General features: G+C 40.5%; 1 protein-coding gene across 12 annotated transcripts in view; it reads left to right on the top strand.

The window, feature by feature from the left end:
• CTNNA3 (catenin alpha 3) overlaps positions 1 to 24067 on the top strand; it is a 939042-nt gene that overhangs the window by 904951 nt on the left and 10024 nt on the right. For 10 of the 12 annotated variants that reach the window (XM_065553429.1, XM_065553433.1, XM_065553432.1 and 7 more), the window contains one exon: positions 4763 to 4897. The exons of the other annotated variants lie outside the window; for them this stretch is intronic. In XM_065553429.1, coding sequence (XP_065409501.1) covers positions 4763 to 4897 — 135 coding nt within the window. The remainder of the gene's footprint in view (positions 1 to 4762; positions 4898 to 24067) is intronic. 12 annotated transcript variants of the gene reach the window in all.

Genomic DNA, 24067 nt, shown 5'->3' with positions numbered 1-24067 from the left:
AGCTATGCTTCTATTCACCACATCCTATCCAGTTGAGAAAGCTGCAGCCTGAACTGAGAATAACTAAATCATTTTTATTTGTTGTCACATCTAATGTTGTCATTTAGTTGGACCACATCAGTTTGCTATTCACTAGCTTCCCGTAGCCCAAATCTATTAGTCTGACTGCCTTTGCAGTTAAGAGAACAACAGTAGCGTAGGATAGAGTTTTCCGTATACAAACCTCTACTTTATTTCCTTCATCTAGCTTCAAAAGTGAGAGAGAAGCTGAAATAAGCTATTGCTGTGTAATGAGGAATCATTGCTTTGCTCTTTGACCTTTTGCAGTTAATAAAGAACAGTAGTTTCAAATGAATGATTTTGGTTCAGGCTGCACACAGTTTCAGAGAATCAAAATTGAGAATTGTGAAACTGTTTTAGTTCATGTAGTTTTTCAGCTGGAAAAATTTCCCATGAATTACATTAAGTGAATCTTACAGGTTCTCCATTTGACAATACCTTTGGTTCCTCACTTTAAAAAACTACACTTTTTGTTCTTATTCTTTTTAAATAAATGTGACAGTACTGTACAATTAGCATAATTCAGTCACATTGCAACCCATTTTTATTATTAAGATGACTCCGATTTAACTACTCTGAACATATTCAACAGAGCAACAATGTAAACACACATTAGTCACAAAGAAATAATTAGCAAACTTAATTAACATAAGATTATTCTGAACTACTTGTCTAAAATCACTTGTCTAATTTGTGACCTGAAAGTCATATGGCAACATAGTCAGTACATCTCCTTTTTATTGAATGTGCTAGAGATTAAAGTTGTCATTGAAGATGCCACAATATTGTATAAAATTCAAATTTAAATAATTGTTGTGCTCTAGAAATCAAAGAATTAAGGCCAAACATTATATTAATAGTTAGGAAATCTCCTCATCAAGATACAAATGCCACGCATATAAAAAAAACCAGTCCTAAAAGTAAGGTTAACAATAAATTCTTTAAAATGATTATCTGATAAGAGACAATCAGAAATGTTAAATGTTACGTTAAACAACTATTTAAAATTTATGTACATCTACTGAGAACACACTGCAAACTACTATTGTGATACAAGGCATTTATCATCACTAAGCTCAGCTCAAGTGCAAAGGAAGTGACATTTATTTCTTTGGTAAAGTAGTAAAATCAAAACCCAATAAATGTATGGTCAAAGTTTCCTGCAGAATAACTTGTATTGATCTTTTGTGCTACTGTTCTGCCAGCGGCTAATGGAAATACTTTTTCACCTTGATTTTCAATATAGGTTTCACTGTATTCACAACTATTGCATCACTTATCAAACCATTTTGAGGATCTTACACAGATATTATTTCTGTAAAGCTCCTCCACTCCCTGCCAACCTTCTAGTTGAATTTATGATCCCATTGGCTTCAATAGGTACAGAATCAAACCCTTTTGTTTGCAGTGTTGTTGTAGCCATGTTGGTCCCAGGATATTAGAGAGACAAGCGGGGTGAGGTAATATATTTTACTGGACCAACTTCTGTTGGTGAAAGCGACAAGCTTTCAAGCTACACAGAGCTCTTATTCTTGTCTCTCTAATCAAATGGTTTGTAATTTGCCACTGTATCTAACTGAAACTTATTTCTCAGTGTGAGAAATTAAACTGGTAACTATCAGTTGTTTTCTGGGATGATAAATGCTAGAAATATTGTAATTACCATACTAGAACAGACCATTGGTCCATCTGGTCTCGTATTTAATAGTGGCCAGTACTATATGCTTCAGAGGGATGTGTAGGAAACCCCTAATGGAATAACCTGCCCAGAAAGGAATTTTCTTTCTAAAGTGTTAATAATCAGCTACTTAATCCCCGAGCATGAGGGTTTATATCCCTTGTATTATTTTATCATGTTTAATGTAATTCAGATTACCTATATAAATGTCTCTTCATTTTTTGAATGCCATTAAGCTCTTGGCTCAGTCATATCATTTAGTAATGAGTTCCACAGGTTTGAGCTGTGGAAAATATTTGTCACTTTTGGATGTATTGCCTTAGTTTCATTGGCTACTCCCTTTTTAATTCTATTATGAGAAAAGGTTAATGGCCTTCTCCATGACATTCATTATTGTATAGATCTCTATCATACCCCATACCTATTCATCTTCTCACTGAACAGACCTAATGTTTCCAATCTCTCCTTATATGGAAGTTTTCCATGCTTCTCATCATATATGTTGCTTATCTCTGGAATCTTTCTATTTGATATATTGTTTTCAGATGGGATGAGCAAAGCAGAACACTCAAGGTGAAATCTTAACAACAAATAATATAATGGCATTATAATATTCTCAGTAGTATTTTCTAACCTGTTATACGTCATAACATTTTTTTATTTGACCTCCATGGCACACTTAGCAGAGCTTTCCACTGAGTTGTCCACAGTGAGACCCTGGCCTTTTTTCAGAGTGGTTACAGTTACTTTAGAACCCAGTAATATGTATCAGTAATTAAAATTATTCCTTCAGATGTGTATTGGTCAACACTGACATCATTCTATCAATTTTCCTAGCTTCGTTATGTCTCTGGAGTTTATAATACTCTTCTCTAATCTTATCTATCCTAATAATATCGTGCCATCTGCAAATTTTGCCACCTCACTGTTCATCCTATCTAAACATACATTGAATTTTAAATACCATTGCCTCTGCGCTGGAGACTTATATGATCAATTTTACAGCTATTTGAAGTCAATGAGAAATTACACGAAGTCCTATCTGCCCATTTCTGGGATCTGCCCAAGTGGAAATAAATATCACAGGTCATTTTACAAAAAACTGTAGAGGACTGAATAGATGATTCCAGTCAACATATTTCATCTCCATACAGTTAGTCCTGATGCTTACAGCTGTTTATGACTGGAAGGACAGATTTTATGGAACTGCAATTACAGAAATAAACAATGTTTACACAAGCCGCCTACATGTACTGTGATAACGGTGTTAAACTCATTAATTACAAAGTGCATTGAGGCCAAAAAGCAGTACCAAATTTGCTTTTTTTTCAGATCTAGGAGGAAGTACGGAATCTCTCAGGTTTACAAGCCAGTGATTCACTTTTTTAACCTGTGATTGTTCCTGGCTTTCTTTTTCTAAATCTCAAACATGCAGTTTTTTAGTTCATAAATAGAATTTTAAATTATACTCTATAATAATGTGGAGTGAATCCTGGCCTCACTAGGAAAAGTACCAGTGACTTTAAAAGGACCAGGGTTTTCCCCAAGGTATCTCATGAATTAAGCAGTCTGATGCTCCTTCATAGTGTTACCTATTGTGGATTTTATATCAAAGGATCTTTGTGTATAACATGCATCACTGTGCAAGACAACACTGGAGTCATTTCTCTTCAACAGCAGAAACCTGGATGGGCCTTATGCTCTATTGACCCTGACACTATCAGCAAGGAGTCTGGTGGCACCTTAAAAACTAACAGATTTATTTGGGCATAAGCTTTCGTGGGTAAAAACCTCACTTCTTCAGATGCAACCGAAGAAGTGAGGTTTTTACCCATGAAAGCTTATGCCCAAATAAATCTGTTAGTCTTTAAGGTGCCACCAGACTCCTTGTTGTTTTTGTAGATACAGACTAACACAGCTACCCCCTGATACTTGACACTATCAGTATTTTCTAACAGTTAGCATAAAGGTATGATGCACTAGCCATGAACAGCAAAAGATCAGGCCTGCCACAATTGGTTGAAGTGTATCTTTTTTTAAAAAAATATACTAGTATTGACACAATGTTCCATCAAAAGAAACTGACTACATTTTCAAGGTATCTACAGTAAAAAAACCTATAAACAAATCTCTCAAAGACTGTATTGGCCTTTACAGTACCGCTCTGGCAATGTATAGGGATTCAATACCCCTTTAAGACCCCTTTAGACTGCCACAGCAGTGAATAGTAGCCTTAGTGTAAATGAGAATCCGGTACTATGTGAATAGTCTGTTCATCGGAGAGAGATTTCCCTCAAAGCTTTCTTCATCACTCCTCTGAAGTCATGAGAGAGTAAAGAGAAGATTTCATAGAAAGTATGAGCATCACCATAAAAAACAGAGACTTTACCATGAGATATTGTTCACAACTATGACCTACTCCTTCTCCAACCAATGTCAATGGGAATGTTGTCGTTGCCTTGAGAGGCCATAACCTAGAGTCACTTATAGTATAACCATCTATTAATGTGGGTTTCCATTGTTATTAGTCCATGTAGCTTGCAAAGTAAATGGTAAGTAATACTGCAAAAATGAATGCAGAGCCTCTTAGGTGCTGAAGGAAAGTAGTAATTTCATGCACTAGTGAAAGCTACTCAGCTAGAACTATGGCTAAGGCAATTCCAGTAGTCTTGAATTAAGGATGGGTGAATGCAATGAAGTCTGGGATTACTGCGCACATCTTTGTTTGTAGAGTTTAAAAGGTTCACAAAATTAGCAAATAACCAAACTTTAGAGCAGTGGAGAGCAAGACTACATTAGAGAGCAATTACAATGAACATTCCTAAAGGGAACATGAATCTGATAAAAGTCTGGGTCTAAATTTTGAATGCATGTTTGAAATACGTTCACTCATTTGGACATTAACACACTATGTTGGAGAGCTGAGAGTTTAGAAAAGATTAAATCTTAAACTTAATAATTGAAAATTGAAGTGATTAAGAATTTGTAGAAAGTGTTTTATTCATTATTCTTTTTAATATGTAGTGTCCTGACCAATCATGTAAACAGGATGTATTGGCTTACCTGGAACAGATCAAGCTCTATTGTCACCAGCTCAAAATCTGCAGTCAAGTTAAAGCAGAAATCCAGAATCTCAGTGGAGAGCTCATCGTGTCTGCTGTAAGTAAAGAGTCCAGAAGCTACTTTCTGTGCTAGGTACAACTATAGATTTCAATTTTTTGAGCGAATTTGTAGCATTTGTGAAATGTACTCATATCGGCCTCTGGTCCTTATTATATTCCTCACTGTTTTATATCTTGTGTTGTCATTTATACCCGAGCAAAGTGAGTACAAGTCACTATCAAATCAGAAAGAAAACATTTTACACCTCACAGATGATGCAAGGCAGTGGAGAATCAGGCCCGATATCTTTAAAGCTATCAAGTGGTCTGATTCTTCATTCTGTTACACTGAAGTAACTAAGTTAACTCCAACAGAGAGACACGGATCTAAAATTGGTTTAGAAAATCAGACCCATCTTGAGGTAATGTGTGTTTACCCAATGCTGCATCTTTCTCATCCCGTGGATTTCTTTCTATATATTTTCACTTTTTGATTTGAGAGCTGTTGTTCCCAGCTCATAATGAATTAGGGTGACCAGATGTCCCGATTTTATAGGGACAGTCCCGATTTTGGGGTCTTTTTCTTATATAGGCTCCTATTACCCCCCATCCCCTGTCCCGATTTTTCACACTTGCTGTCTGGTCACCCTATAATGAATTGACTGGGGAGGTTCTAGTCAGGCTGTTGCAATGTGAGCGTAAGAGAGCCAAACAAAACAAAACAAATCCCTGAGAACAAGGGAAGTTGGTGCTTAATTAGATTTATGGACCTGCATTAGCCTGGGGACATCAGGTTAGGGTAGATAACTACAATTTAGCCATTGCTATGATTTTGAGCACCAATTAGTAGAATTTCTGTCCTCCTGCAAGAGAGTAACTCATCTAGCAGAATAGTCTGGTCCTGAGTATTCAGATTATTCCATCAGTGAAGAAACAACCTTTTTCATTGTGCTATTATTATTTGTGCTGAGGTAGTGCCTAGGAGCAAGGATCTGTCATGGACCTGTACGCAGTGCTGTACAAACACATAACAAAAATGGTTCCTGCCCCAAAGAACTTACAATCTAAGTAATACTTATTCCTATCTGATATCTCCATGTTCACAAATGCTTGAAGTTATATGAACAAATACATATTAGAATGTAACTACAAAGGTATACAAACAATAATTACTAGAATGCAACAACGATTTTCTCTATGGTCTCCATGCACGCACCAGTTACATTTTCAGGGACTGAAGTATTTTGTTTTTTAAACATGGACCTGTTTTTTTTTTTTTTGGTCTTATAATCTATCTAGATGTTACATGAATCTTCTTCTGCTTAGACAAGACTTAAATTGGATCATTTTTGTAGTTTATCCTGAAGGTCATATTGGATGAGAATTTGATGACTATATTTAAATCTTTGGAGACTGCAGAAATGTAATCCTGCATGCTGTGGTAGTTTTTTCTTTGAAAAAAATGTTGGATTTTAATTAGGTTGTAAATTAATGAAATTGTGTTTTATTTTTCATTTTCTTCTTTCTTTTTAAAAATGGTGCCTTATATCACATCACATTTACTACATAATTTGCATTTCTGAATGCTGTGGCCAGTGATGGATTTGTGACAATTTGCAAAGCAATATTGTCTTTGAAAGGTAGAATTCTGCATTTTTGATTAAATTTTCTGGTCTTGTCTCCTCTACCCATCATTTCATTGGGTGCTCTCATCAGGAAAGTCAATCCCCTCCCCCCCCATCCTTCCAGTTGTAATATAAATATCAAGTGATATTAAATAATACTATATTTATTGGGTTTCCTTCTATTGACACTTGCTGTTCTTCATCAACATTCTAAAATGCAAAATAAACAACAAAAAATTATATTAAAAACAAACCCAACTTAACTCATGAATCCAAGAGAAAAAACAGGTTCAATCCTTTTCCTATTAATTTGAGTGCAGCTTTATTACATCCCAGAAGCCCTGGTTCAGCAAAGCACTTAATTACATGCATTAATCTAGCCCTAGCTGGTAAGGGCATGTGCCTACCTGCTTTGCTGCATCAGGGCCAAGGGCTGTGAAATCCTAGCTGCTATTCTACTAAAGGATTAAATCCCTGCAAATGCTCATGAAGTATTTTGTTAAATGCAGATGTGTTCGTCTCTGTCCAAAAACAAAGAAAGGCAGCCCCTGCCCTGAGAAATTGACAATATAAAGTCCTGATCCAAACCCCACTGAAGTCAATGGAAAGACTTCCATTCTCTTCAAGGGGCTTATGATCTGATCCTAAGGGACTATATACCTATCAGTACTTAATAATGGTTATAGCTCGTCCTTACTGTTGTGAGAGTATAAAAGTACAAAATGTCCTGGCACAGCACAGGTGGCGTGTAAGCTTAAAACTTAATAATTTTTCCCATTGTCATTTCCTCCCCAATTATTATTGTTGGGGTGGAGAGAGCATTTGAAACAGGCTGTGCTCAACTATCATTTTCAAGTAAAAATGGAGCACCAAATCCAATTTGCTGTCTTATATTAGTAGTTCCAATGTATGTGTAACTGAAGACTCTTTGGATCCAGTGTTTAAAAGTGACTGCAGGGACTCATTTCATCTAGAGGGGAATATGAGAACTTGAAATACGTCAGATGGGGAAGGCTCTAAAGCAAGCAGGGCTGTTAATAAATTGAGAGGGAGACAAAATCAATGACTGTTCAAAAATGGCTGAGCTACTGCGCTGGGGTTTTTTTAAACAGTGGTTAAAAAAATTTGAACCAAATCCTGCCTTTTCAAGCAGGCCTCCTTGTATTAGAATTGCTGGGGTTTTACTGTACAAAGATCTGGGTGTGGAAATACCTGAGTACTATCTAATCTGTTTAAGAATGAGAAGTGGAAAAGGAGACATGGTCAGCAACACTCCATATTTTATCTAAGGACACCTCAGTTTACCTACCAGACTAACATAAGGATTATCTTAGTTTATGGCAATACTGTGTCTGAGGAGGTGCTGGTGAGTGTGGTGGAGTTCTGGCATCATTCCCTTCATATGTTAGAGTATCATCAATACTTGATTACTTACTTACTGAGGCATCTGAGAACACAGACAGATATACATTACTCTCACTAGCACATCTTACAGCAAAAGAAAAAAAAAGGCAAGTAAGTATTTTGAGGCGATCTCTCCTATGCCACTGGCTTCCCCTCTGTATGCAACTTTCCTGTGGCCATGACTGCACCATAAACTTTGGTTGATGCACATTACGTCAGCATAAAGCCACCACTAAATAGTGTATCATTTGTGCATGTGTATACTTGGCTCTTTGCATTGGTGCTGTATATGCTCACCAGAAGTGCTTGTGTTGATGCACAGTGTTGTGCACCATGGGTAGGTATCTCAGTGTGCAACCCACCACCGTCCAGTGCACTGATTTTTGGGAAGTTTTTGGCAATGAATGGTGGGGCAGAAATGAGTCACTCATGGGTGACTGGGAGCAAGGGCTCAACTTTCCAGCATGTAACTGTCTCCATCCCATAATGTCATCTATATCCCATAATGTTTGTGCCTTTTTTAGAAATCCCACGAACCCATGTGGCCCTCCTCACTGTTCATCCAGAAGCATGGAGCCTGCACAGCTCTACACTATTGTAATATGCATTGCAATTAGAGGACGGGCAATCCTCTGGTATTTGGAGAGCTGTAAGAAAAACCAAATCAATGTCAACCATGCTGATTTCTTGCAGGACAGATTGCTATGGGACATAGTGAGAACCAATTCAAGGTTGTTGGTGGCATTCACTGAGCAGCTTCAGATGGTGGAGCACCACTTCTGGGCCTGAGAAATGAGCACTGAGTGGTGGGATTGCATCATAATGCTGGTTTGGGATGATGAGCAGTGTCTGCAGAATTTTTGGATGCACAAGGTCACATTTCCGGATCTGTGTGTCAACCTCATCCCAGCCCTCCAGTGTAAATGTAACACCAACAGACCTAGGTCATCAGTGGGCAGGATTGAACCTGGGATCTCTGGAGCTTAGTGCATGAGCCTCTATTGCATGAGCTAAAAGCCAACTGCCTGTTAGCTAAGATTGTAGAGCAGACTCATTTTAGCTCTCTAAGTGGTCTCAGTTCTACTAGATGGGACAGAAACCACACCCAGAAGGTGTGTGTGTTACACAAGGACATCAAAAAGAGAGCAGCACTTGTGATGCCAGATAGCTACCAGTCAGTGGGAAATCATTTTGGCATTGGAAAATCTGTTCTGGGGGCTGTTGTCATGCAAGTGTGAAGGGCCGTTAATCATCTCATGCTGTGCAGGGCTCTGACTCTCAGCAATATGAAGGATATAGTGGATGGATTTGCAGCAGTGGGGTTCCTGAACTGCAGTGGAGTGATAGCTGGCACGTACATCCCTCTTTTGGCACCAGATCACCTTGCCACAGAGTACAGCAACAGAAAGGGCTATTTTCTATGGTTATGCAAGCATTCGTGGATCACTGGGGATGCCTCACCAACATCAGTGTTGGCTGTTCAGGGAAGGTGCACGATGCTCGCATCTCTAAGAACACAGGACTGTCCAGAAAGCTACAAGCAGGCACTTTCTTTCCTGTACCATAGTTTGTCATTGGTGATGTTAAAATGTCAACAGTGGCCCTAGGGGACCCAGCCAACCCCTGGCTCATGAAGTCATACACTGGCTACCTCGACTCAACCAAGGAAAGATTAGCTATCAGATCAGCAGGTGCAAAATGACAGTTGAATGTGCATTTGGCAGATTGAAGGAATGCTGGCATTGTTTACTCACAGGATTCGATCTCTGTGAAAAAATATCCCAATGGTTATGGCTGTCTGCTGTGTCCTGCATAATATCTGAGAACAAAAGGGGAAAAGTTGCTGCTGAGGTGAAGTGGCTGTCTGCTGTATCTGAACAGCCAAACACAAAGGCTATAAGAAGAGCTCCCCTAAAGTTTTAAACAATACATGCTCATTGGCATCTCTGCTTGGGATTGCTCATACACGGTGCCACAGCAGCCATGGTGAATACAGCTCACCAGGGTGAGGGAAATTGCTTGGTTGCATGCAACTATGAATATAGAGCAATGGTACTGAATACTGGCACCATTTTCCACAGGCCGCGGTGATTTTCTGTAATCTCTCACTCCAGAGGGTAACAAATGCAGAGAGAGCAAAGCTGCTTCCAGCTTCCCAAAGGCACTCTGGCCTGTATGCTGTTAGTCTGTGTAGCGGGATGGTCACCTGCTCCTGCCTTGAGGGGCTTAGAACATCCCAGCAGAGGGCTGTGGCTGGGGCAAGCAGCTCCCAGGCTAATTGGGGAAGTAGGCACAGCTGGGAGCCACGCCCCAAACAGACCACAGCCGGCCCCTATAAAAAGGCTTTGAGCCAGACACACAGACAGACTCCCTCTAGCTTCTGAGAGGGAGGGACCTGGCTTCAGGGACCTGAGCAGAGTATCTGAGTAGAGAAGGGCTGGGGAGCTCCAGCCTGGAAAGCTCCAGGCTGCAGCCTAGCAGAAGGCCAACGGGTACTGGGGGTTGCAGAGGGCAGCCCAGGGGTAGGCAAAGGCAGCAGGTCTGAACCCAACCTTGCCTGGGTTAAGTGGCTTATACTGCAGTCTGCCCCAGGGAGCAGGGGCTAGTTGGTGACTGGCAGTAGCCTACGACTGAGGCAAGGTGGGGATAGTGGGTGGGGGTTCCTTGGGGGAGGGGAGACCCTGAGAGAACAGGGTTACTGTCAGGAGGAAGCACCCCAGATAAGGGGGCACTGGGTCCGGGAGGGACACGGGGGCCAAGTGGCAGCAGGACACCAGCCTGCAGAGGGTGCTCCAGAGGCTGGATGAGCTAATTCCCAGAGAAAACCAGCAGGAGGCGCTGCAGGGGTGAGTCCCACATTGCTACAGTCTGCCATGGTGCCTGCCGAAGTTATCGCTGACTGGCATGGGAAAGTGTCCGATGGAAGGCTGCCATTCACAGAAACCCTTGGGAGTGGACTGCAGAGCACCTCCTTGAAAGTTTCATTGAGATCTCTCAGAAGGCTTCAAGGGACAGTCCTGCGTACATAAACAAACTGCTCTGCATTCCCCCACCCCACTTAGTCTAACTCTACAGAGGAATGAAAAGCAGATAAAAATGCTCTTTTAGTTGTATCACTACCTCTTCTAGCAAGGTAATGAGAAATAAATTTACATGCTTACCTGAGCGTCTCCTGCATTGGGTTCACCCGTGCTCAACTGCTGGGACTGACTGGACAGCGATGAACTCTCAAACAGGTCCTGGCATAGCTGATCCCTGGTTGCATGTCCCTCACATCATCCTGATTCTCACTGTTCAGGCCAAGGGCCTGTGGCTTGGGCTTCTCTGAAGTATCTGTTCTGGGGGCGGGGGGGTGGGAGGACTTTTAGTAAAAGCAGCAGGTCTGTGGCTCAGCACCAGGTTAACTGTTGGCCTCCCTGGCCTTCTGAGAAGCCTAACACAGTTCCTTCGCTTTCACATGGCCCTGCTGCTGGTCCCTGTTATGCTCCTGCATCTCCCCTGCAATCTGTTCATAGCTGTCAATGTTTCTATGGCTGGTCCATAGCTGTGCTTGCACAGCCGCTTCTCCCCACAGGCCCAGGAGATCCAATATTTCTGGCCAATCCAGGCTGGAATGCATCTAGCGTGTGTAGCCTGATTGGTCATCTGGGCAGTTGTGCACAACAATGGAGACCTGCCAGATGTGCTCACCAAGCTGGACGATCAGGAAAAGGCATTTCAAAAATTTGCTGGGCTTTAAGAGGCAGGAACTTCCAGAGCAATCAGTGTTGGGCTAGAGGACTGTTAGGGTTGACATAAGTAACATGTCTACATGCATGTTGTGTTGACCTCAGTACATCAACCATGGCTCAACACTGCTTTGGGGAGGTGGTGTTATTGTGCCTCTGTAACAGGGCACTTACATTGGCAGGAGGAAATTTTGAGTGTAGACAGATGCACAACTAGATCAATTCCAGGTGGCTTATGTTGACCTAATTTTGTGTCAGCCTACCTTTAGAGAGACACAGTGGGGCCAACTTCTGTTATCTCTCTAATGTCCTGGGACCAGCACAGCTACAACAACACTGTGTTCAGCATACCTTTGCAAGATTCGTATGTAAAATAAAATGAAAAACCCTGCCATAGTGCCAATGTAGGTTTAATTGATAGGCTTGGCTGAGGGCACTTCTGGAGACTCCAGGTGTCATTCCTTTTTACTGCTGTTCTTGATTTACAGAGTCTTGACGTTAGGCCAATTTTAAACATGTGCAGCTTCTCAGCGGTTTCACTTAGGTGGACAGCTTCTGCTTATTCCTTACTGCCTTTCTCTGCTCTGCAGCACTTTTCATTCTACTGTGCAGCCCGCCATAGATACTTCAGATACCACAGTAATGGCTTTGATAGAAAAACAAATTCTAATGTTCTCTTGTACACTTCGATTCTGATTTCATTTATTTAAAAAAACACTCTGAGTCAACATTTAGTCCTTCATTTACATCCCTGGGAAACAGTAAAACATTTTAAACAAAAGGACTAAAATATTGTCAACATTTTGGCCATCTACAAGTAACGTTTGCAAGGATTTACCAAGCCTTTAGTTGGTATGATGAAAAGTAGGACGGGGGAAATTCTTTGCTTCTGGTTTTATTGCTGCTTTTCAAATTTTGGCATTTTCCAACAGCTGTATGCTAAGCCCTCGTCCCCACCTGGGAATGTCTACAAGATGCACTGACACCGACTGAACAATACCGCTTCAGCTGCAACACAATCTTCATACCACACTGGAAATAACAAAGAGATGTCTGTAGTCCCCAGTAATCAGTAGTTACATTTATTTTAGCATATTATCCATAATACTATTTGTAGGTACTCTACAGGTATTGGATTTCCAGAAATATTGACTGGCTTGCACTACTTGAGATGTCATTTTGCAGTACCGGCTTCAGGAAGAGAGAGTTCTTGGAATTATATCATAATGCAGGAAATTAACATGTGGGTGTTCTAATCTATTTGTGGTACTAAGAAATAGTAAGGGTTTTTTTTGTTCCATCTATATCTACTATCACCACATAATGTAGTAAGGGAGTCCAAACATAGCTCTGTAGCTGGCTTCTTTTTTAACTATTGGAAGTACAGGAAGAGAGGAATAATTGCAGGAGTACTGATTCCTTCTAATATGTTTTTTTTTTAAATGTGTCCCAGTAGTTGCAGTATCACAGCATCAGATAATTGGGGTGGAAAATATTTCTCAGGTCACCTAGTCTGATCCCCTGCATCATGCAGGCTATTTCACAGCATTTTTTTCCATGAATGTCTGGTCTAATTTATTTTTGAATATCCCTGATTGTGCCTCAACTCCTAGACTAACTTAATATTGAAATAAGGGACTCTAGTTTGAACAAAGATCGGCACTTAAATAAGCCATCCAACTTTGCATTTGGACACATATGTCAGCATTTGAGTATTTCAATACCCATTTTATATGCTTAATTAGCACTTTGTCTCAAGTAAAAAGTTCCTTCAGAGAGTAATCCTACAGATTCACTGCTAGCTTTGTGGGCTTTTTAAAAGAGCTAGAAATGTCCTCAGTTTAATGGCAATAAAATAAAAAGCAGAAAGTCTATGGCTGGCACAGTTCCAGGCTGGAGTCTAGCCCATGTCCCAGAACTGTGGCAGCAGGCAGGGTGCTCTGCCCCCTCCCCTCCCCCCCCGAGGCAATCCTAATGCATCACTCACTGCTGAGGAGAAGCCTTGAATCAGAAGCTGGCTTTTCCCCTACCCCTCAACCATTGTTCCTTTGACTGGAGGAGAGGGAAGAGACAGGGAGCAGAATAGTCCAGGTGCCATTAATGTTTTTTCAGAAGGGAAAAGGTAGTGGGGAGGGGGAGAGAAGGGGGCAGAGTGGTTTCTGAGTTGCTGCTCCTTTAAAAATATAGAGTAAGAACCAAAGAGCAGGGGGCCAGATGAAGATAGAGAAATTGGGAGACTCAGCTGAGCTTCCTGTGTAACCTGGAGACTAGTAGGGGACACAAAATCTGAGGAGACCTGCTCAATTACTGATTTCTGGGGAGGCAGAATTGATTGACTTGGGGAAATTATTAGGGGGGGAAAAGCAATCAGTTATTTGGATCTAAAAATTAACTTAAAATGCCTACACACCCTAGGACAAATAAGTTCCAATCCCCATAATCATACTTTTGTCCTTCCAAGGATCATAACTTGCATAATATGCAGTGTTGAATAAGATCTTTAAAATCTAAGTTCTCTTTGCACTGCATAGAAACTATGGCCCAACCTTTTAGAGATACCTATTTATATGTGCAATTATGCACCTATATTTGCAAGTATTATAAGCATACTGCTTTCACAGCTCCCTGTTCTGTGGCTCATTTGGAAAATTGTCCCTGCCAAAATGTGATATGTTGGTTACTATGAGAGTCTTTTTTTTTTTTTTTTTGCAGAAAGGGTTATTATAGCTGAGGTCAGCTGGCATTCTTTTGACTGGCTGCCCATAATGTGCCTTTAAGAAGAAACTATTGAGTTGTGAAATAGTTAACAATACAAGCCCCAGCTACAGTGAAGACTAATATGTAGTTGTAGCAGTGTCGGTCCTAAGCTATTAAAGTGGGTGAGCTAATAGCTTTTGTCCAATAGAAGATATCACCTCACCCACCTTGCCTCTCATCCTGATAGGAACATGTGCTCAGACATCACCTGCAGTTTAGGAATCTCTCTTAAATTAAATCCACCAGTGCTCATATCTTTTTCTGTGGTGGAACCTAAGGTGTGTATCTTGCTCTTCCCTTGACTCTAGTCTCAGTCCATCTTTCCCCAACTGGTTAAAAAATAAAAGTTTGTTTCCCAAAGGTGTTCAGTAGTATACTGATTGTTGGCTCCATATTTATTGCCTTTCCCTTCAACATATTCTCCAGTCATTGGAGCCCCTCAGCTGAGTTTGTTCAAACAAGTAGGGGATTTCTTTTTTGTCATGCTTTTAAAATGGCTTTATCATGTTTCACACAACCCTGGATATCATTAATAATTATGAAAAACTGAGCTTGTCTATTGTTATATATACGTATTTATACCACAACTCACCATTGTAGTATCTGAGTGCCTTCTAGTAGTGCATTATGGGACATGACCACACATCTGTCACATGGTTTTTCCGTCCGAGAGGGAAATTTATGATGGTGTTTAGTTCTTGGGGGTGTTTATTTCACAGTTTCAGAATGCCCCCAGAGAAAGTTCTGTCTCTCACACAGATCAGATTTACTCTTATTATTGAGAGTTCAGAGGAGCATATTTGTTGCTCCCACAGTCTGCATCCTGGAGCTTTAGATATCCTGGGCCTGGCACATGCAGCACTTTGACTGTGAACTCAATTCAAAATTCTATGGGAAACCAATGTACAGAGTGGTGGATGGGTTTTATGTGTAAGCCTGTGTTGCTAAGGAGATGTGCTCCCAGCATTCTGTACTAGTTGGAGTTTCCTAAGTGCTGAAGGTTGCATGGCCAGGTATACATTGCTGTAGTCCAGCCAAGAGGCAATGAATAACTGAGGCCCTGGTCTTCAGCTTCTAGAATGAGATGGAGTCTCCTAACCAGCTAGGTATGGTAGAAAGTATTATCATGAATCTTGCTATGTAAGACCCCCCCCGACTTCAGTGAGGAATCCAAGAATACGCCTAAACTATGGACTGAAGTGACCATTTGTGGATGTTCACCTTCAATCAAAGGAGACCGCACTGTGGTTGCAAATTCTTCCAAATACTTTCCTCTGCCTATCGGAATCTCTTCTGTCTTGCTCAGATTCAGCTTCAGCCCACTGTTTGTCATTCATGAGCTGATCTCCTCCAAGTTCTGGGCCATTGTGGTTGTATGTGGAGAAGGACAGATAGAGCTGCGTACCATTTTCATACTGCAGGCATTTGAGTCCAAGTCATCTGACTGGTTCACCTAGTGGTTGCATATAGATGTTGAACAGAACCAGAGAGAATTGATCCTTGTGGAACTCTGGAGGTAGAGTTTCCATCACTATGCTCTGGGTGAGTCCCTCCTAGGATCTCTGCCACCTCTTTCAGGCAATGCAGTAATATCCTATGATCAACAGCCCACTCCAAGCCTTATCATCTAAGCTGGGTTTTTGTTTATATTTTTATATTTTCCTTTTGCATGTTTTGGTTCAGGACTGAATAAAAGGGCAGTTCTTGCACAGCTCTCCTCTTCCACAGTCCTGCAGGGAAAAATGAGGAAATTATTTTCCATAAAGGAACAGCACCTGATAGGAGGCAAAAAGGGCAAATGTTGCGGATACTTTATCTACTGCTGCAGTTATCAATGCTTTCCAATTTGCTCGTGCTAAACTTTGCATAAGCAAACTGTAATTTAACAGGGAAAAGCAGGGCAGTTTAATTATCGGAGGCTTTGCTGTTAGTGCACGCTGGAAGGCATTAGTACTTCGTCAATGATACTATTGTGCCAATAGCAAAGATCCAGTTGTGAAACTGTAGGATGCTACTTACTTATTTATCCTCCACATACATGAGGCATATGTTTATGTCTTGCTGTTACCCAGAAGATTTGACACTCTCTCTCTCTCCCAAGCTAACATTTTCTGGCAGAAGCAGCAAGGAAGGGGTTTACATCAAATAATGCATTCTGTTGTGCTGTTTTAGTTCTCAAGGGCCTGTTTTTCCAAAAGTGGTTTCCTTTGTTACAATCTACCACCTGCAGATGCAGGTGATAGTTCTTGAGAAGTACACCTACAGGTGTTTGTGAAAGCAAATATATATGTATTTTCAAATAATGGGGCTGTTTGTGCCCCATTGAAAAAACAGGCATCAAGTTTCTGTATAGGACAAGGAGCTCATCTACTACTAATGATAATTTTTTGCTTAATCATTGGACATGGTAATTCTCGAAGTCCCAGAGGAATTTTGCCTCCACGGGACTTCAGGATTTGGCCCATTAATCAACTGCATCAACTCACCGTTTCTTTATAATTATTTTACAAGACACAATCATGTATGAGTCTAATCAAAACTAAAGCTTAGGGAAAGAGACAATCAGACCTTGTAATGAAAGTGACCCTCAGTAGTGAGCAGAATTATGCCTGGTCAAGCTGGTATAGCTGCTTTTTCTATTGACAGAAAAGATAATGATCCTGATTCTAATTCACACTAAAGTCATTTTATACTGCTCTGTATTTGTGTACTTAGCGTAAATGAGAGTCAGCCTCTCCACCCGCCTCCCAAAGGATCTTATTTGAATGAAAAATACCTTGCCTGTAGGCCTGAAGGAATGACAGTCCCCCTTAACAAAATTATTCTCAAATCCCTAAAGATCATTTTAGACAAGGTGGCCAATTTTATTCTGACAAACTAAGGTATCACTAAAACCTCCAATAATATAAGCTATGTTGCCTCCCGCTTTGAATTATCGTTTTTCTACAAATATGTACAGTATTTGTATATGAGTTATTACCTAAATAAGAGATGGGAGCAATTCTGAGTGCTGAAGTTGGAGTCAATATCTCCTGAATTCTAAGCCATAGACTGAAACTGACTGCCTCTATCAGAAGTCACTTAATTTATTATGTTGCTGTAGTCGTGTCAGCCTCCGGATATTAGTGAGACAAGGTGGGCTGAAGTGGTAATCTCTTTTTGTTGGACCAACTTCTGGCCAAAAAAAGATATTACCTCACTTACCTTGTCTATTTAATTTATCACACTCAGTTTCCCTAGTTCTAAAATGGGAAAATAATACTTAGCTTGGAGGGATGCAATGTTGAGATATGTGGTGTTTTTTCTTCAAGCCCTATTTTCCAGTGTCAACTTTCACAAAAAAAGTTTATCCACACCCATGAGGGCTAAAAAAGCAGATCCTAAAGGCTCAAAAACCAGAATTCAAATAACCCCATTTTTTAAATCTCATGATTTTTTAATCCTTAAGGCTGGCAAAATGGTGTTTGTAAAGCCCTTTGCTGACATAAAATACTATGAGCCTGAATTTGTGGGGTATTGAGTACTTTCTGGAAGGCTTCATCTCCTATTGAAGTCTCCCATATATGAGTTGAAGGTACTTTGCACTTTGCAGCTGAAGAACCTATCCAAGTATTATGGGTGAAATTGTGGCCCAATGACAAAACTTTCCTTGACTTCAGTAGGGTGAGGATTTCACCCAAAGTATTTATTTGATGATGATAGTTATATTTAGAGCTGTTTTACTACTGCCTTTAAACGTCAGTATGAAGTGTTGTTGTATCCATGTTGTTCCCAGGATATTAGAGAGACAAGGTGGGTGAGGTAGTATTTTTTATTGGACCAGCTTCTGTTGGTGAGAGAAAGACAAGCTTTTAAGCTACACAGAGCTCTTCTTCAGGTCTTGGAAACATACTGAGAATGTCTTAGCTAAATACATGATTGAACAGATAGTTTAGCATAAGTAGTACTCTAAGGGACAGTTCCAGGTGAAGTGGCCCGTTAACATCCCTGTAGTCATAGGACAAAAAAGGGTGGTTAGTGGGTTACATATTGTGGTAAATATTACCTCACCCACCTTCTCTCTTTAAACATAATCAATCAAGGACAATTCACAACAGCAAACATACATAAACTATTTTTTTTTTAAAAAGCAAAGCCTAAAGTGAAAGCACAACTTAAATAAATACTTCTTTAGCCTAAATTTAAAAATAGCCTGGTGCTCAGTGCTATATATAACAACATAGAATTCATATTACTTCCAAAGTTAGTTATCCAAAAATAATCTCATTAGGATAGTGTGTCATAGCGAAATAGCCTCTGTCAGTGTATTCACTATAACTAAACCAGTGGTTGTATTTTTATACGATATTAATAGCAATTGACCTTTATTCTGAAAGGTTTTAAATAGTAAGTAAAGAGTGTATTTTTTGATTCACTATTCTTAGTTTCTACCTCTATGAACAAATAGGTTCTAGTCAAACCACAAACAGGAATTCAGAAATCTTATACACTTAAGCTTTGCAGAAAAACTGAGACTTTAGCTCTCTGCAAAATTAGAAGCATATTCCCATTCACAAGGCAAATGAAACCCCAAAATGTATTTTATTAAAGTTTAAAATAAATATAGGTTTCCAATTTGAAGAAGAGGAACATAATCTAGCACAGGGGTGGCCAACCTCTGGCTCCAGAGCCACATGCAGCTCTTCAGAAGTTAATATGCAGCTCCTTGTATAGGCACCGACTCTGGCAGGGCCGGCTCCAGTGTTTTTGCCGCCCCAAGCGGCGGAAAAAACCCCAAAACAAAACAAACAAAAAGACCGTGATCACGATCGGCAGCACTTTAGCGGCAGCTCCACCATGCCACTTTCTTTTTCAGCGGCAGTTCGGCGGCAGGTCAATCCCTCCGAGAGGGACTGAGGGACCCGCCGCCAAAGAGCCGGACGGGCTGCCCCCTCCCCTTGGCCGCCCCAAGCCCCTGCTTGCTGAGCTGGTGCCTGGAGCCAGCCCTGGACTCTGGGGCAGGATCTACAGGTGCCAACTTTCCAGTGTGCTGAGGGGTGCTCACTGCTCAACCCCTGGCTCTGCCACAGGCCCTGCCCCCACTCCACCCCTTCCTGCCCCCTCCCATGAGCCTGCCGTGCCCTCAATCCTTCCCCCCCAGAGCCTCCTGCATGCCACAAAACAGCTGATCGGGAGGTGTGGGGAGAGAGGGGGTGGTGCTGATCCGTGGGGTTGCTGGTGGGTGGGAGAAGCTGGGAGTGGGTGTGGGGGGCTGCTGACATATTACTGCAGCTCTTTGACAATGTACATTGGTAAATTCTGGCTCCTCCTCAGGCTCAGGTTGGCCACCCCTGATCTAGTAATATGTGCACATAAGATTTTGAATGTTCTCTACAGGTAGTTCTCTATAGAGAACTATATACAGTATTTCTTAGGGCATGGCTAAAGAGCACGTTACAACATAGCAAGCCAGAGTGTGAATCTACAGCGTACTCAGAATCCTCATGAGGAACTTGGGTATGTCTGTGTTTGGAGAATGAAATTATAGCATGGTGGATAGTTATCAGAACTCTTCAAAATCTTTCCTTACCAAATAAAAATAAATCCCACATGTGTACAAAATAGCACAAACTTGCAAAGGTTTTTGATGTTTATAGTAGATGGCATGTGCTTTTTAGACAAAAGTCCCTGAATTCTTTCCTTGTTGTTAACATAATGTCCATATGGTCATAGATTTAATACAGGTTGATACCTGATTGTTGGATTTTAAGTCTGTGCATGAGGGCGGAGTAGTTTCACTTCACTGAGCTTGAAGTATACTAGTCAGTGTATGCATGTGTCTCTCACCTCTACTGGGTGAATGTTGAACAAATTCAGGGGGTATATATGTGTGTCTGTGTGTTTGAGCTTTTAAAACCTTTTACAAAAATAAAATATAATTGAAGTAAATTTCAAAACAAAGTAATTTCAAATTGAAAAATCAAAACATTTAATTTCAAAATTGTTGAAATGAAACACTGATTTTTTTGTGGGGCGGTGGATGGCTTTGACTGAAAGAATTTGGTAAAATTCATTATATGCATAATGGTTTGGTCAATCTGAATCTGCATTTTTGGGGGTGAACAAAGGTTTCAGCCAAAAATATTTCCCTAGCTCTAATCCTCAATCCTGGCCCTACTTCACCTAAGTGTCGAGTCCATGCAATCAATTAATCATTATCCTATCACTATTCCCAATGTAACCAAAACAAACTACTGATAATTGCTTACCAGCAAAGTAAAGGTTTACATTTTTGAAGTTACTATAAACAATGCTGTTCCTAAATCCCTCCATGATTTTTTGTGTATTCTGATTTATACTTAGAGATGTGAAATGCTGAAACTGGAATATAAAAATGATACGTGGGGTGTGTGTAGTACAGGAATAACAAAAGCAGTATTCAGGTGAAGACTAATTTCAACCTTTATATATATATGTTAGAATCCACTTGCAAAAGACTGAAGAGGGTACAACTGTGTCTCTAAATAAAAAGAACTTGAATGCACTATGAATAAATATTTTATCAATCTTCCATTTATGCCAAGTCTCGTTTCATCAGTTTTCTGTGATATGTAATGAGACCTTGAAGAGTCTGTTGAATATTTGAGAGAGACAAAAGCATCAAAGTGAAAATGGGTCTTGAGTACATTATAGTACATTCATAGTAGAACAATACATTGACACCAAATTGTATCATGTTATGGGCACTAAACAATATTTAAAAAAAACCCAGCTACTGTGTCTATAGACAAACTGCATAAAGTTAAATGTGTGGCCTGACTTTTATTAGATAAAGCCTCCCCTAAAAAAATCTCTCCATGACATTGAAGTTCAATTGATAGAAATGATTAATTTTGTTTTCAGACTCCGTATTTTCCAGATTGGTGTGAGGTGCCTCAGGGAAACTAAGTGAAAGTATTGACACTAGGATGCTGCAAATAACGGTGATATCCTAAAGGGACATATTAGTAAACCTGCTAAAATTAAGTTGCCTGTGCTGAGGTGCCAATGGCACAGTAAATGCAATGGAGATTTCTATCTCCCTAAGCTGTGACAAATACACCAAAGCAACTAATTTAAACAGGCTTAATGGTAGTTTAATATTTAGCTTCTTCACCAGGGAGGTGCACAGGTTCTGGTATTTGTATTTGTGTACAACAGCCTTGAAGCAATGATGCTGTGACAATGTACACCAGGTGAGGAGCTGGCCCTTAACCTGTAATCTTTGAATCTCACAGTTTACAATGCATTGGGATGCATGTCTCTGAGCTGCTGATACAAGCTGTCTGCAGGCTCAGAAAGACACTACTGTATTTTATACTCAGTTTACACTTAAAAGGTTAGCAGGGCTAGAAATCTGTTTTGTTATTTTAAATATGAAAGTTTAGTTTCTTGAACACAATTCTCTAGTGAGGGGAATCAGGGAATACCAAGGTCTCTGTCCATTTTGAGAAGTGATCCATGGAAACAAGAATTAAAATTGTTGCTTTTGGAGTTCGACAGGAGAGAATCTAGCACATTATTCTCAACCAACTCCTAATAGGATGGCACTTCATGAAAGCTATGACAGAAGTTAAGAAACCTTTCTTTGCCTCTCACACAGCAACATAAAAACTCTTGGGTTAAATTTTCTAAAAGTGTCTTAGGAGCCAAAAGGTAGGCCTACGCTGCCCTCAGAGGTATGACCACAGCATGTGTAGACATACAGACCTAGCTTTCATTTAGCTAACTCAAATAATAGCCGTGAAGCTGCAGCAGCATGAGCTAGTTGCTCCAGTACATACCCAGGGTCCCGGACAGGATTGTTCAGCCCTTTGACTGCAGTGTTGACATAACCAATGACTTTCAGCGAAACTTGGGCTCCTAAAGCCCAGATCCTCAAATGTATTTATGTGCCTGGGAGTTAGGCCACTTTTGAAAATGGGACTTAGGTTTTCAAGTCACTTAGTTGCTTTTGAGAATTTTACTTCTTAGGCCAGTGTCTCTGATTATGACTGAGAATTCTGTCACAAGCCCTGTAGCTGTCCTTACTTTTATTTAATTGGTCGCAGCCCCTCTATTTACTGGTGGTACCTGTGAGGACAAAGCCAGAGAAGTGAGTTTTTGGGATTCATGATATCAATTGTTGAAGACTAGATTGTAAAGTCCTAGCAGGCCATTAATAGCATGGATGGTCAGTGTTGTCCCTCAGAGCTGCTTGTAAATGTAATAGAGGGCAGATCATTAAAACAGGTTCTTTCATTAATTAATTCATTCTGTGGCTATCATGAGAGAGGAGAGAGATGTTCAGGTGAAACGGTGAGTAAGGTTCCCTCAGACACTAGTATAGACAGTATGGTATCTGTGAATATTTAACAGTTTGGAAGCTGGAAAGGAAATAAATTAGTGTACTGACAGGATTAGGGCTGTGGCACAAGCAATAGGCTGCAGGCTTCAGATATTCCAGCAGCGTAATGACAAGAAATCTAAGTGTAACCAGTTATTAACTCAAGACTAGAGATGTGTGAAATATATAGCTTAAAATGAGCTTTTGGTTTTGAGTGCAACCTGTGCTCTGGACTCAGTCAGTTTCATGAATTGTGTAAATAATAATAGCCTGGAGAGAAGTATACTGTGCTTAGAAGCCTAGGATAGAGGGCCAAGATAAATGATTCCTTAGAAACAGATTTGATACGTTAAATAATAAGCCTAAAATACTCCAATTTGTCATGCAAAAAGTACATGGGTTTATTATAATCATAACAAGAAATCCTAGGCAACCATCTTTTGTTGAACATTTCATGTGCTGCAGAAAAGAATGATTTTATACATACTATGTTGAGTTATTACACATTTTCTGGAGCATAGACGTGATAAACTGAATTTGCTAATCAATATATTTATACTGAAGCACATTAATTAGAAAAACAATTTAGTATCATATACTGTGGGGAAAAAACAGTTACTCACCTTCTCATAACTATTGTTCTTCAAGATGTGTTGTTCATGTCCATTCCAATCAGGTGTGTGCGCACACACGTGCACAGTAGCTGGAAGATTTTTCCTTAGCAGCAACCGTAGGGTTGGCCTGGGCACCCCCTGGAGTCACAACTTCATGGCGCCCAATATAGAGCCCTGCTGACCCACCATCCCCTCGGTTCCTTCTTGCCAGCTACTCTGACAGAGGGTTAGGAGGGTGGGTATTGGAATGGCCATGAACAACACATCTTGAAGAACAACAGTTACAAGAAGGTGAGTAACCATTTTTCTTCTTCGAGTGCTTGTTCATGTTGATTCCAATCAGGTGACTCACAAGCCCAAGTTCAGGAGGTAGGTTTGGAGTTTGTCCACTGATTGGAGCACTGCTCATCCAAAGGCCTCATCATCTCTGGCCTGCTGAATAATCGCATAGTGAGTGGTGAAAGTGTGGATAAAGGACCATGTTTCTGCTCTGCAGATTTCCTGAGTGGGGACCTGTGCCAGGATCACTGTTGATGAAGCCTGCGCCCTGGTGGAGTGCGCAGTGATCGGGAATTCCCTCCAGCTTGTAGCATTCCCAGATGCAGGATGTAATCCATGATGAAATGCATATTCACGACACAGGCAGACCTTTAATTCTGTCTGCCACTGCCACAAATGACTGGAACGATTTTCTGGATGGCTTCATTCTCTCGATGTAAAAGGCTAGTGCCCTGTGGACATCCAGAGAGTGTAGTC

This window comes from Chrysemys picta, chromosome 7 (assembly GCF_011386835.1).
Source record: "Chrysemys picta bellii isolate R12L10 chromosome 7, ASM1138683v2, whole genome shotgun sequence".
NCBI lineage: Eukaryota > Metazoa > Chordata > Testudines > Emydidae > Chrysemys > Chrysemys picta.
This window is presented reverse-complemented; position numbering and strand designations above follow the sequence as displayed.